The 15,375-nt window shown below is 35.1% G+C and overlaps 1 protein-coding gene across 1 annotated transcript in view; it reads right to left on the reverse strand.

Moving 5' to 3' along the window:
* The window catches only part of Rpn9 (regulatory particle non-ATPase 9), a 237,333-nt gene that overhangs the window by 112,593 nt on the left and 109,365 nt on the right, over window positions 1-15,375 (reverse strand). Inside the window, exon 8 of the mRNA XM_090405989.1 lies at window positions 2,669-2,748. Within this exon, the coding sequence (XP_090262115.1) occupies window positions 2,669-2,748 (80 nt within the window). The remainder of the gene's footprint in view (window positions 1-2,668; window positions 2,749-15,375) is intronic.

A 15,375-nucleotide genomic window follows, 5' to 3' on the forward strand; every position in this document is an offset into this window, starting at 1 on the left:
AAATGGACTCAAAAGCCATTTCATTATAGGTAATCCATTACCTGCTTTTACCAGTGTCATTAAAGGATTAACAACAGAATAGGATTACTATAAGATAAAAGGCAAATAGCTATGCATGTTTGGTCATTATTCCTTCTTGGGGAAAAAAAAAATGGTAGTTTATGTTCTCGTAGACTGTCTTATACGCTGGTTATGCATTACTAAATCATTTAAGGAATTGACAATGTAAATAAGAATATAAATTAGATTACACTTTAATTTCATCCACTTTCGCCAGCGAGAAGGTTAAACCTTTGTTAGATATTGAATGGAGAACTTCTCGACAAGTTATTCATTCAGGATCTAACATGTAAGCTTTACAAAATAACAAAGAAATCTGCATAATACTTGTTTACCAGCGGAGGTGAGAAACACCTAAGTTGTTGTATGTGAAAGTGTATATCAGTATGTGTAATGGATTGGAATTATTTATTGTCAAACGGAAAGCTAAAATCAAGAATTATGTCAGATTAGCAATTCATGTGAAGGAATAATGACTTAATTTATGTATTACTGAGCTATCAAAAAATCGCTATCATGTCTAAGCCGCAAGCGCCTGTCGTAACACCAAAGGCTGCAGCTTATGGGGAAGGCTGATGTAAGCGCCATTCCTCGAAAACAACACCTAATAGCAAGGGGGGAAAGCAAGGGATCAACCTAAGAGTGATGTAAGTTATGGATCGTGCGAAAAACAATACAGAAAAAGAGGGCACTGAGAAGGAATATTTAAGGCAATACGTGCCAAGCTCTAGGTTTTTTTTTCTGTTTTTTTCCGGGATTTTGGAGATCGCGGACTCTCGACGAGTGATCGGAGATAGGACAAGGCGAAGGTGATATGTTGACGGACAGCAGGCTGTATTCCTGGTAGCACTGAGAAGTATTCCGCGGAATTTCCGTATGAGAATCAATAGCTCATGCAGAATGGTGCCAAACACTGAATGACCCACCCGAGCGAACAGAGAGGGCTCGTAGTTCCAGCCATTTCCTGATTTGTGTCCGGTAGCAGAGAACGGAACAACTCAGTCACGAGACCTGACCCAGAACCAGACAAGACGAAGGATGACCCGAGCAGCACATGGCAGCTGCTGGACCTTCGGAGGGACTTGGTAAAGTAAAGATCCTTTTGTTTTATATCTTGAGATTGTTTGAAGGTAGAATTTGTGTCTTGATAAAGCAAGACTGAGGACATTTTAGAGAACTCTGACAGGATAGCGTAATTAATACAGCCAATTCTATTAGACAAAGAATTGTATAAGATAAAATTCTAACTTGTATATGATTGAAGTAGTGAAAATCCTTTGTTAATTGAGTAAATTTAACTAAGAGAGAAATGAGTTGTGAAATATCTATTTAAAGTAAAACGTGAATGAAGGAACTCAACTTGAGTGTGACATTGTTTAAATTATCCATTTGTATTACATGATTTTGCATGTCAGTTTATGTAAGAAGGTTAGATTAGTATTGAACAGTTTGTATAGCTTAGCATAAGACATTCACTTAGGGTAGCAATTCAGAAGTTTTGATAACTTAATACAAGATTTAATGTACCTGTTTTTTAGCATTAATAAACATGTTTTGCTACTTGAACCTGAATTCGAGGTGTCAAACTACCACTTGTGAAAATAGAACCAAATAGTGGGAAGGAGTTTAGATAATTATATAATTGAGATTAGATCTTAGGTCACAACTGCAAGGTACCGAGATCTATATACTCGTGTGTGAATTCTAGATTAACGTATATGCCTAAAACCTAGGAATATTTCCCTGAGCTTGAATTATATTCTCATTACAGGAAGCGCTGGCGCAGTTAAATTATAAATTTGCCAGTTTCTGAAGAGGAAATATCCCTAGGAGCCAAACCGGGTTATATATTAAGGAGAAAGATATAAAATTAAGGTAGAAGGTTATAGAGAAGACTGGATCAATTTGGATCATACTTAAATAAGTACTCTAATAAAGAAATGAAAATACAGAGACGTAACACCTTACATAATAACTTAATACTTTAACCAAGCTATACATTTGTTAAACAAATCATAAACCAACATAAAAATTACCTTGTATATAATATATATTATGCATTACATTTTTAGGAATAACTCTTTAAACTGACACTTCTCAACTGCAAAAAATTCTCTTTGAATCATTCTCAGTTATTGTGTTGTAGTGCTTACGCGCACGTGCCTTTTTTGTAAGTTCCTTTTGAAGATGGCAATGTGACGTTGCGAAATATCAGAAATATTTATTAAAGTGTAATTTAATTTATAATCTTATCTACGTTGTCAATTCCTTAAGTGATTTAGTAATGGTAGTTTATGTATTTCATCCACTTTAGCCAGTGAGGATGTTAAACCTTACATAATAACTTAATATTTTAACCAAGCTATATATTTGCTAAACAAATCATAAACAAACATAAAAATTACCTTGTATATAATATATTATGCATTACATTTTTAGAAATAACTCTTTAAACTGACACTTCTCAACTGCAAAAAATTCTCTTTGAATCATTCAAAGTTGAATTTCTTTGAAGAGAATTTTGAGCAGCAAAAATATTACAAGAAAAAAAAAGGAAACATTAACATGGAGCAATAATTTATAAATTTATTATTTAAAGAGGAATTACCAGTTCGCCAAAGTTGTATACACCTTCACCAAGGAGGGCAGCAAGAGCCAAAGTAAAAGCTTTTGATTTCTGATCTTCAACTAAAGAAATAAATAATGATATGAATTTATGAAAAGTACCATTTTCAATACCTGAATTGGGAACATACCCTTAAAGATTAAAACAGATTTTTTTTAAGTCATTTATTTAGAAACTAATATCCAACTAGCTTCGCTCACATTAAAATTGGTGACTTCACCTAGGTTTTAAATAAAAAAACAGATATATATCTTTTTTTTTATTTAAAACCCAGATGAAGTCACCAGTTTTAATGTGAGTGAAGCTAGTTGGATATTAGTTTCTAAATAAATGACATCTGAAAATCTCTCATCAAATCCTTCAACATCTCAGATTTCAATTTCACCAAGAATTACCTCCAGTCTGTACATGTAATAGCTAACACGTAGCATGAGACTTTATATTATAGCTTTAGGATGAATCAATTTATCTTCTTTCATAATGATATTTATAAACAACTGTGTTATCTTTTTATGTATGTGTGTGTGGGTGTGTGTGTGTGTGTGTGTGTATACATGCAGTGCTTTATTTAAAACCCTGATGAAGCCACCCATTTCAGTGTGAGTGAAACTAGTGGGATATTAGTTTTTAAATAAATGAACAGAATAAAAAACAAAATCAGCTTTAATGGTTTTCAATCAAAAATATTTCAAACATGAATATCCTTAAAGAATCAGGTTATATTATGAAGTCCTAAATTAATCATCTCAAAGTGAATTCCATATCATGTGCAATTTTTGTCTGACCAATTATAAGAATTACATATGGTGTGGTATTTTCCACATCATATATAGTGTTGGGTGTTTGGAATGGGTGGAGGACATTTACCATGATCAGCTATGCAAGATTTGGAGGCAAAGTAGAAAGCCAGGAGGTTGGCTTTTTCTGTGGATGATGATGTAATAGTACTAGCTGTGTGTAACAGTGGTGGGAGTAGTGTTGGGCAGAAGTTACAGCCAATAGCTTTGACTACTGCTTCTACTGCTGTGTTGTAAAATATAGTAGTAGAAGCAATGAAATGGTAGGAAAAGAAACTTGTTCTGTGAGTTTCAAGGTGCACTGTGAAGGGATGTTGGCTGCAGTCACACATATGTTCTAATGGACTTAGTACAGTACCACGCGTATAAGTGGGGTAATTATCGATGCTATTTCATATGCACATTTCATGGAAATATTTATAGAATACACATATTGCAGAAAGCATGCCTGTCCGAAAGTGGGAGGAGCGAGTTGGTAAGAGATGGGTTAGTGTTTAAGGATATTGAGATTAGAGTTTCTGTCAGGAAGAGTAGGTGAAGTTTTGCAGACTGAAGATGAACATCATTAACGTTAGAACTGAGACCGTGTATATTTGTGAAATGAATCTGGAAGGTTTTGTGAAGTTTATTTTTGATTACAAGGGTCCCCTGCAGGTTTCCTATGCAGCGTTTGGGATTAAGTTTTCACACTTTGTTTAAAGAGTTTGATTTTCTCATTAGTGCCCCTTTTTTGTAATTGATTGTCCATGTTTCTTCTCCACTTTGACATCTCTTCCAGTTCTCATCTTAACTGCTGTTTTTTTTATGCTGTGCATAGGCCAGATCTGGTTGGGCTCATACATGTGATGTACGAGCACATGCCCGACTTGCTGTTCATGGCCAATATGAATGCCATTCGGCTTCTCAGGGTATCACAGGTCACTTTTATTAAGCCTGGAAAGTTTGTTCCATCTCGACATGTGATCATATGACTGAAACAGTGACACCTGACAATTTTCTTGTGGTCAAAATTGCATTATTCAGTGAGCCTGCAATGTCATTTAGCATTACATCCGTTTCCAAATGGAAGTTTAGGATGATGGCATTGTACTCCTTATTTTCTGCCTCCACTGTGGCTTGAAATGATGAAGCAACGAGATCATTGTCTGCAATAGGCAATGTTGGTTTCGAGATGCTTGATGCAGACTGCTTCAAGCTTTTTTTTTTGATCCTGTCAGTTTTTTGGAAGAAGGTTTCATCAAGCATGATAAGGCACTGTTCCAGGCTATCCATGCAGTGGGATCAAGGTTTAGGAATTATTTAATGGTGGGGAGGCACAGGAGGAAGAAAAATGGGCTGGCTGAAAAAATTAGGTGCTTAGGAGTTGAGCGCCGATTCTTTGATTTTGGAACAATTCGAATGGAGTCCATTGTGAACAAATATTGCAAAGTAACTTGTTTTCTTTTCCATAAATTTTTTTCATGGAAAAGAAAATGCCGAAGCTTCAAGAGTTCTATCTGTACCAGTGAAACTCTTAGCACTTTGTCATCGCTCTGTTTTGCTGCTGCCATCTTTGTTTTATGTTGCAGACATGGCTACACTTAGGCTGCAAATGCTTGCTACAGGAAATTAAAAAAAATTTTTTTTTTTTTTAAATGATTAGCTCACGAAATCACATACAATGTGTTTCACACACTGCGTATCATATTGCAAAGCATAATTGTCCTTTTGTAAATCATCCAAAATTAATTCATCTTCATATTCTTAATGGGCTGTGGGGTGTGCTTTACATAGTAATGTGACATGCACTGAGATAGTGATCATATTGCAAAACAAATGAAACACAAAATTGCAGACAGCATTCTAAACCAAAGAAACAAAATTTCTACTATTCTGGATCTAACTAAACTGTTCTGATAGTGTAAATACAGGGTGCAATAAATGGTGGTGATGTTACAACACTATTCTTTGATTTAATTCAATAAGAAGCCACCAAAGCAATGGACATTAAGAACTCACCAGAATAAATAAATAAATAAAGTTAAAAAAAAAAAAAATGTTGCAACAATCTAGCAATAGCCTCACATTTATGATCCTTACTTTAAGGGTCCCCAGACCATAGAACAGAAGCCCTAGAACACAAGAAATGCATTACATTAAATCTGTCTTGACCAGAAATGATTATGATGACAGCTTGCTACAAAGAATATTAAGCCACACCAACAAACATCCAACATCAAGCTCACAACCATCAACTTATTGTATCTCTCTCATACATAATACCAATAACCAACAAGTAAGCATATATTTTAAAGAATTAAATTGCCTTTATGTCCTAAACAGTTTTTTCATTGTCGTCCCCAAAACTACTGCATGCATAATCAAGAAACCAGAGGTCTATGATATTTAGTGCACTTGACATGTTTCCTACTAAAGAGAGACTGACAATTTTATTTGGTCTACATCCAAACAATCCAACATTAATGAAATGAGCTTATACTATCAGAGAAAATGTTAAATTTATTGTCAAAGCCCGACATACATGATATACATATTTCCAAACATGAAGTTTTTTTTTTGTTTTTTTTTAACCTAATGGATTTATATACTTTTGTGTGCTTCATTTGGCTTTAACCACTTCAATTTCTTCTCCTGACTGCCCAAATGTCCTTAGTAGGAAATGTTTCATCAGCAATAAATATCACAGTTCTGGTTTCTTCATTAGTATGCAGAGGTGGTCCAAGAATGGCAGAAATATTTTAGAGACAAATACAACTTTATTATTAAAAATTATTAGACACACATATTCATAGAATAAAGAACAATAATTTTTATTATTGCAAATATTTTAGCAAGAAATTAATGGGTCTTCATTTATGGATAATGGGTATTCACGAAATGAAGCCAGAATAAAGAACATTAATCTTATTTACAGAGCTGAACCCACATGCCAGAGTGCCACCATACAGGCAGTTACAAAATAAAATGAGGTTGCAATAAAAATTAAAACATTTGATATTAAATTAATTTTGAAATACAAAAATTATATAAATAAAATGATTGAATGACATCATTAAGTGCCATTAAACACTTAGAAATGAAATTTAAGTAATCTTTCACAAAATATGTGCTAAACTTGATTACTTATGAGCTTCTTGATTGGCTGGTGTTTGATGGTGTGGCTTAACATTCTTTATAGTAAGTGGCATCAATCATTTCTAATAAAGATAGCTTTAACATAATGCAGTCTTCTGTTCTTTTTATTTATCTCTTGAGACTACATATTTTCACATGAACTAAATATGTTGAAAGAAAAAAGGTCAGAAAAGTCAAAATTAGTTCTATATCATCATCAAATTCCTCACATGTAGCCTCAAGGGGTGTACAGGATATTATGATAGTACTACATGAAGAACTTACATTATTACTAAATTCTTATCCACAATTTGCCTCAAAATCAATCTGTTATCTGTGAAGACTCCAATATTATCAGATCTCATATCTCTTAATTCTAAGGCACTTTTTACTGTATCAATCCACCTATATCTTCGTCTTCCTATGTGTCTGTTTCCTGCCAACATTGCAGAGAACACTTGTTCTTTCCTAATATTGCCATTGATGCCATCTGTTCATGCCCCTAATCTTCTTCAGGACTCTCATATCTGTGGTCTCTAGTCTTTGATCAAGTGTTTTATTTCTAACCCAGCTCTCAGATTCATAAGTTAAAACTGGTTTGAACACCGTCTTGTATACAGCTAATTTAGTGTTTTGCCTAATTTCTCTCTAATTCCATATAAATTTATTCAGTTGACTTCCTACCATACCAGCTTTGCTGATTCTGTTGTCTATTTCCATATTTAATTTACCATTTTCACTAAAAACTGTGCCTAAGTAGCTGAAATGTTTTACTTGTTCTATAGGTTCTCCATTCACAATGTAGTAGATATTTTCAATGTTACTGCCTATTTTCATTGTATTTGTCGTTATTGTTGATTTTCATAGCAAGTTTATTACAAGTTATTCAATTCAGTGAATCTTGCAGACTTGTGCTGGATCTATTTAAAAATATAACGTCATCTGCATAAAGTAAAAAGCTGAGATAAACATCTCCAATTTTGATATCAGGTTTAATACTACTTTCCTTCACAATGTGATCCATATAGATAATGAATAACAGAGAGGATAATGTGCATCCATGTCTGACACCAGCTTTAACATTAAATCGTAACTTCAATTCTAACTGCTGACTTACAACTCAAATAAAGACTAAGTATTGCTTGATATAATGCCCATTGATACTATATAACTTTAGTGTTTTGAATAGCTTTTCTCTTGGCACCTTGTCATATGCCTTTTGCAGGTCTACAAAACTTAAATACCAATCTTTGTCATATTCTTCCCCAAGCTTTCTTTCCACAATCATTCTCCACCATTTCTCAAGTATACTTGCATAAATCTTACCAGGAAAACTCAGTAGAGAAATACCTCTGTAATTCTCACATTCAGTTTTCCCTTTTATATATGAGTAACTATGAGAGCTCTACTCCAATTATCTGGAATTCGTCCCTCTGTCCAGGCCTTCTGATCTATGCAGTGCAGCCACTGAAAGACTTTTATACCTCCATAATTGAGCATTTTGGGTCAGATATCATCTACTCCTGCTGCCTTTCAACATTTCAGGCTTTTGATGGCTTTGTCTACTTCAAGTATGAATATGTATTTTTGACTGCATCCCTGTTAAGTGTTTTTTACTGCTGTGTTGTCACTGCTTGTTTCATTAAGGAATTTTTCGAAATAATTACTCCATGCGTGAATGATATTTTTCTCCAGTTTTTACATCACCTTTATCATCTCTAATTCCTTTTAAGTACTCTTTTACAGTGTTCTATATTATAAAGAACAAAAACAATTTTATCGGGATCAGACAAAAATATGTCAGTTATAAAATGATGCAAAGAAACAGTGGGAAATTATGAAATTCTGAAGTAGTGCAATAAGATAGAGGGTTGACACTTTTGTGATGTAGATTCAGTGACATCAATGAAATGAGTAACTGACATAAGTAACATGAATATTGAGTATTTCCAACAATTTAGTGTAAATTTTTTTCCCTGATGAATTTATAGTTTTTATGCTTTATTTGTTTTTACACATTATAATTTCTTATATTCATCTCAGGATCAACTTTTGTTTTTCTATTTTGAAATTTTATTTTATTCGGTGTATGATGTACAGGTCTCAGAATAAAACATACAAATTACATAAAACAGCATAAAAAACAATTGCAAAAATCATATTAAAAGGGGTACACTAGGTTGAAATGATTAAACATCAAAATTAAGAATCATGGAGTCAGGGCTAAATCCTTAAATCCCGGATCCACTCCAGGGTAAGTTTAAAAAAGTACTCTTTAGAACCCGAGAATAAATAGATAGGGCACTCAAGCACAATGTGATTGATAGTCTAGATCCCTCTTCCGCAATCACAGTCTGCAGTCTCGGACCAGTTCCATTTATGCAAGAGATGTCCTGTTCTGATCCGATTTAAAGTGGTCCATTCATGTCTAGGGAGACTGAAGTCCTCCAGACACGATGTCGGATTTGTGATGGGTATTTGAAGATTGGAGGTATGTTGAAACCAATATTCTCCCCATGACTTGCATAGGTCGACGTTCTGGTCGTTTATTTGTATTGCAGTCCTCCAGGCAGGTGTCTGGATTTCAGTCTTTGTGAAGTATGGAAGGAAATGTCTTGGTGGATACGCAAGGAACTGTTTCCAATTATTTTTGACCATAGGGTGCTTAAGGCTTGGGCCCTGCGGAGCAAGGGAGGGGCTATATTACTGAGAGTTGGGAGACAGTAGCCAGGAGTAGATCTTAAAGTTTCAAAGATTATCCTCATAGTTTGATTCAGCTGGACATCGACCAAAGAAGCGTGTGCGCTGTTCAGCCACACAGGAGCACAATACTCTGCTGTGGAATAGACCAAAGACAGTGTGGTAGTATGCAGTGGGTTGGCATCAGCACCCCAAGAAGTATTAGCAAGTTTATGCATTATATTACTACGAGTTTTTAATTTCCCTGCAATATTTTCTAGATGATCTTTAAATGTCAAACTTCTGTCTAGGGTAACTCCTAGGTATTTTGGATGATTGTTAAATTTCACCTGTTTATTTGTTTATTTCTGAAGTAAACTTTTGGGATATAGTTGGCCAGGATATTACTTAAATGAAAGGATGCTACTTCAGTCTTGTTCAGGTTAGGTTGTAATCGCCATCGTCTAAAGTATTTTTCAAGTACAGCCAGATTTCAGTTAAGGTATTCTCAGCTTTTTGGAATGTTGAATTACAATGGCAATATCTTCAAGCATACATGAATCTCCATGATGCTGTCTCTGGGATATCACTAATATATAAGTTAAAGAGCAATGGGGCAAGAACTGACCCCTGAGGTAGGCCATTTTTAATCTTAAAGAATTTACTTTGGGATTCATTGAGAGATACTTGTATCCATCTGTCTGCTAGTATTTGATTAATTAGGTTGGCTAGTTTTGGTGATGGGATAGTTTCTAGTAATTTTAAGATAAGACCTTCTCCCCACACTGTGTCATAGGCAGCAGAGGGGTCCACGAATGCCGCTATTGTTTTCAATTGTTTTTCATAACCGTTCTCTATAAAGGTTGTCAAGGCCAGTACTTGATCGCAACAACTTCTGTCAGGTTTGAAGGCAGCCTGTTCCTGTGGAATTCTGTTATATATACTTGAAGAAATTCTGTTGTATAGCATTCTTTCGAGAAGTTTCAGGCAGATACTTAACAAGGCAATAGGACGGTAGTGGGAAGCAACTGTAGGGTCTTTGCCAGGTTTTAAGACAGCAATGATTTTAGATCTTTTAAAAATTGATGGAAGTATGCCAGAGTCCAGGATATTATTGTACATAGCAGTAAGCCATTGAATAGTTTTTGGTCCACAGTTCTTAAGATGTTATCAAGTCCAGCCGCCTTCCCAGTCCTCAATGAGTTAACTGCCTGGGTAAGTTCCTGGGAAGTGAAAGCCTGAGATAGTGATGATGGTGGAAGATCTGTTTTGAGATTTTTTAGTTTTTGTTTCACCTCTCTCGTAGCTACTTTATCTTCAGGATATTTAGTCATTGAGATTATATGCTTTGCAATGTGTTTTGGATCTACGGCAGGCAGTTTACCAGAAGTCCTTGTATTAGAGTCAAGCTTCCTAATCAGGGACCAAGCTTTTTGACTGGAATGAGTAAAATTAAAATTGTTCATTGTTTTAATCCATTTGTCTTTTCTAGCATTATTTTGAAATTGAGATCATTGATGAGATCTTAAGGAAGGTATGCATTATCAGGATACTATGGCAATTTGATGTAAAGGCATCTGCCTCCATATACAAGTAACCTAGTTGTGAAGACATTTCATTTGCAAGCTAAAACAAGAATACCATTTGTTGTATATTATAATATTATAAAATGGGTCAGTGAAGGTTCAATCAGTTAAATGGGCCTTCTGACATAATGACCTATCTCGGTGATGTGTCATGTTAGTAGGTATTCAATTAAGACTCAGCTAATGAAACTAATAACAGCTTAAACTAGAAATATGATATTTCACAAATTGCCCAGTGAATTAAGTTAAATTAAAAAAGAATTAAAACATATGCCCTTCAATAAAAGAATTAATGAAAAGGAGCTGAAGTATCACATGGATATAACTGGTGTTACTGAGAAGAAGACTTAAAAAAGTGAGATCTTGCTAAATAATAAGTATAGGATGTTATATTTGGGCAACAGTTATTCAGGTAATAAAAGGAGTAGCAATAATATTCGACACCAAACATGAAAATGAACTGCTTGATTGGTAGATAACCAAGTAGTTATGTGGGCCAAATTCAAAATAGGAAACTGGAAAATGTAATTTATTTGTGCCAATTGTACCAAAAAAGGTTCTAAGTAATGAGGAACAATTTTTCACATCACTAGCAAAAGACAGCTAACAAAGAAAAGGAAAACATTGTCCATGCAGGAGATCTACATAGAAGGTTAGGAAATGAATCGCACAGAAATGTTTGGGCAAAATTTGAGAAGAGAGCTAATAATCATGGTCAGTACCTCCTAGATTTCAGGACAGACTAGACTTTACTGATATAATGTTAAAAAGATATGCAACTATTCACATAAAGGCACAACAAAAGAGAAATTCTCACAGATTATGTCATCATTGATAGCGATATCTTCATGATGACTCGGTATACAAGAGTATACAGGAAATTTGAAATTGGAAGTGATCATTACGAGGGTTGTTTGAAAAGTTTGGTAAATTTCCAACAGACGACAACACAATTCGTTCATTCATACCAGTGTTGGCACATATCTTTTCATGATCCCAAACAAAATTTTAACCACATGCAATGCATAGTTCTCATTTGGCAAACATTTAAAATGACTGTGCTTGCATTTTTCATAAAAACAAAGAAAAACGAGTTTCTTGCAGTGATAAAACACTTTTATTTGAAGAAGTGGATGGCCGTGCAGATCAAAGCCGAGTTAGATACAGTTCATGGGGACTCTGCACCAGCATTAAAGACTATTTCTTTTTGGATAAATGAGTTTAAACGTGGTCGTAAGTCCATCGAAAATGAAGAGTGCTCTGGATGCCTGACTGAGGTCACTATGAAGGAAATGACTGACAAAATCCATGGTATCATTATGGAAGACAGTCGAGTGAAAGTGTGCGAGTTGCTGAGATTGTAGGTATCTCAACTGAATGGGTGTATAATATCCTGCATGAAAAATTGCATATGAAAAAGCTGTGTGCATGATGGTTGAGGCGATTGTTGACTGTCGATCAAAAACGAATGCGAAAAGACATTTCAATGCAGTCTTTGGTGATGTTTAAATGCAATTTGCAGGATTTTTTGGTCCGATTCACGACTGTAGATGAAATTTGGATCCACCACTAGACACCTGAGTCCAGCAGCAATCAAAACAGTGGACAATGACCAGTGAAAGAGCACTGAAAAAAGTGAATACCGTTTAGTCATCACTCGGAAGGTGATGGCCACTATTTTTTGGGATTCCCAAGGAATTATCAGATAGACTATTTGAAAAAGGGAAAGACAATAACAGGAGTCTATAATGCCATTGTTGGACAGATTAAAAGAATAACTGAAGAAAAAACGGTCAAGATTAGCATACAAAAAAGTGCTCTTTCATCAAGACAATGCACTGTCCCATACAACAGCCATCGCAATGGCAAAATTGCACAAATTGAGGTTCAAATTGGTTCCACATCCATCGTATTCACCGGACTTGGCCCCGTGTGACTCTTGTTCCCAAACTTAAAAGTTTGGCTCGGTGGAAAAAATTTCTTTGAATGAGGATGTCATCAAGGCTGTCAATGACTGTTTTGCACAATTTGACAAATCCTACTTTTTAGATGGGTTGAAAAAATTGGAAACTCACTGGACCAAAAGTGTAGACGTCGATGGAGACTATATTGAGAAATAAAGTTGATTTTTTTCCAAAAAAATGTGTTTAAATTATTTTTTACCAAACTTTTCAAACAACCCTCGTACTTAATTTTAAGTAGGACAAAACAAATCATACTGAAAAGAAAAACATGCAAGAAAGTAGAGACTCAATAATATAAATATGGTGTTGTTTATTATTTTAACGGTATAATAGAACACAGAAACTAAGTAAATAATTAATTTATTAACTTGATGCTGATATTTCGCTGGTATTATAACCAGCATCTTCAGAGCACAGAAAACACTGTTTGTCACAATACGCGAGACTAAAACAACATAGTGTACTTAAACAAAATTGTAGCAGCAACACAAAGACTATAGTCCTGATTTTGGCACCCTCTATCTGAGAAAAAAAAAAAAAAAAAAAAAGCTATCATATATTACTAGAGTCCTAGAAAAGTGCTAGTTTTTTCTTAATATGACTGTCTCCCAGATCTTCGGCAAGTTAATACAGCCATATTTGTTGAGATTTGGAGTGTGTTTTAGGGCTTCTCTCGCCTCTAAGAACAATCTCTCTGATTTATACGGGTTTCTGTGTAGTACTTTTGTGTTTTTCCAGTTGTTCCTGTGTGCAGGGGTATCCAGAGCATGGTCTGCTAGGCCCGACTTCAAATAATGATAATTCCGGACGTATCGTTTATGTTCGCTGATGCGGATATTCACGGTTCTTCCTGTTTGACCGTAGTAGGCTTGATTGCATGAGCAGGGTACTTGGTAGACTCCTGGATGTGATAAAGGAGGAATGCTGTCCTTGGGTGAGCGGATGAGGGTGGCTAATTTGCTACATGGTCTGAATGTAGTGCATAGTTTATGTTTATTGAGAATTCTTGAGATCTTTTCGGATGTGCCTTTAATGTAAGGGATGGTGACTGTTTTGTTGTAGTTCTCTGTGGTGGATGGTGGGAGGGGTTTCTTAGGAGTGTTTAGTATTTTGTTTATTTTATGTGGATTGTAGCCGTTGACCAAGAAGGTGTGGCGTAAGTGAGTCAGTTCAGCAGTAAGAGCCTTGTCATTGGAACAGATTGCTCTCGCTCTATGGGTTAGCATTTTTAATATGCCATATTGTTGAGGATGATGATGGTGTGATTGTTTGTGTAAGTATCTGCCTGTATGTATGGGTTTTCTAAAAACTGAAAATGATAGGGAACCATCTGGGAGACGTGTGATGAGTGTATCCAGGAAGGGCAGACAGTTGTTGGCTTCCAGTTCCATAGTAAAGTGGATTTTTGGATGTTGGCTATTTAAATGTGCTAAGAATGTTTTCAATGTCTCGGGGCCATGTGGCCAAATAGCAAGCACATCATCAACATAGCATAGCCAAAGTGTTGGTTTTGAGAGTGGCTGTATTATATACTACACAGAAACCCGTATAAATCAGAGAGAGATTGTTCTTAGAGGCGACAGAAGCCCTAAAACACACTCCAAATCTCAACAAATATGGCTGTATTAACTTGCCGAAAATCTGGGAAACAGTCATATTAAGAAAAAACTAGCACTTTTCTAGGACTCTAGTAATATATGATAGCTTTTTTTTTTTTTTTTCAGATAGAGGGCGCCAAAATCAGGACTCTAGTCTTTGTGTTGCTGCTACAATTTTGTTTAAGTGCACCATGTTGTTTTAGTCTCGCGTATTGTGACAAACAGTGTTTTTGTGCTCTGAAGATGCTGGTTATAATACCAGCGAAATATCAGCATCAAGTTAATAAATTAATTATTTACTCAGTTTCTGTGTTCTATTATACCGTTAAAATAATAAACAACATGTTCGACGAACACATAAATCTGTCCACACGTTTAAATATAAATATGGGAAAACTGATAGATTCTGTGGAAGCATATGGTGAAGTTGTGTGCAAGGACAGAAAAATCTGAACATCAAGGTGGACAGAAGCATATCAAAATTTCCCAGCAAGTAAGTTGTTAGATGCAGTGTGAGAGTACAAAGGAAAATGTAGGCAAAGCATTGTAGCTAAATATAGATATCATGAAAGTGGCAAAGTATTCTAGAAGCGCTTTAAGAAGAATTGAAATGAAGATAGGAGTGCTGATAAAGAGATCAGAGATGATAAAGATCGAAAAACTGAAGATATTCTGGATGGCTGGGGTAATTAGTTTTAAATGAAAAAGAGAACACAAAGAATGGCATTGAGAGAACTGTAGCAGAAAATATTCAAGGGAATGCAATCCAAAGTAAACATTAATCCTAATATGAAAGTCCATCAAAATCCTGAATTGAGGAAACACAATTGAACAAAAGTACTCAAATATGGAGGTATAATAGTTTATGATCAAAACAAATTTGGCATGAAAATCAGCAATAGAAAGACTAAAAACAGGCAGAACATGGAGAACTGCATTGCATAATTCAGA

Source organism: Typopeltis vanoorti, chromosome 16 (genome assembly GCF_054136105.1).
Source record: "Typopeltis vanoorti isolate ZY-2024b chromosome 16, IOZ_Tvanoo_1.0, whole genome shotgun sequence".
Taxonomy (NCBI): domain Eukaryota; kingdom Metazoa; phylum Arthropoda; class Arachnida; order Uropygi; family Thelyphonidae; genus Typopeltis; species Typopeltis vanoorti.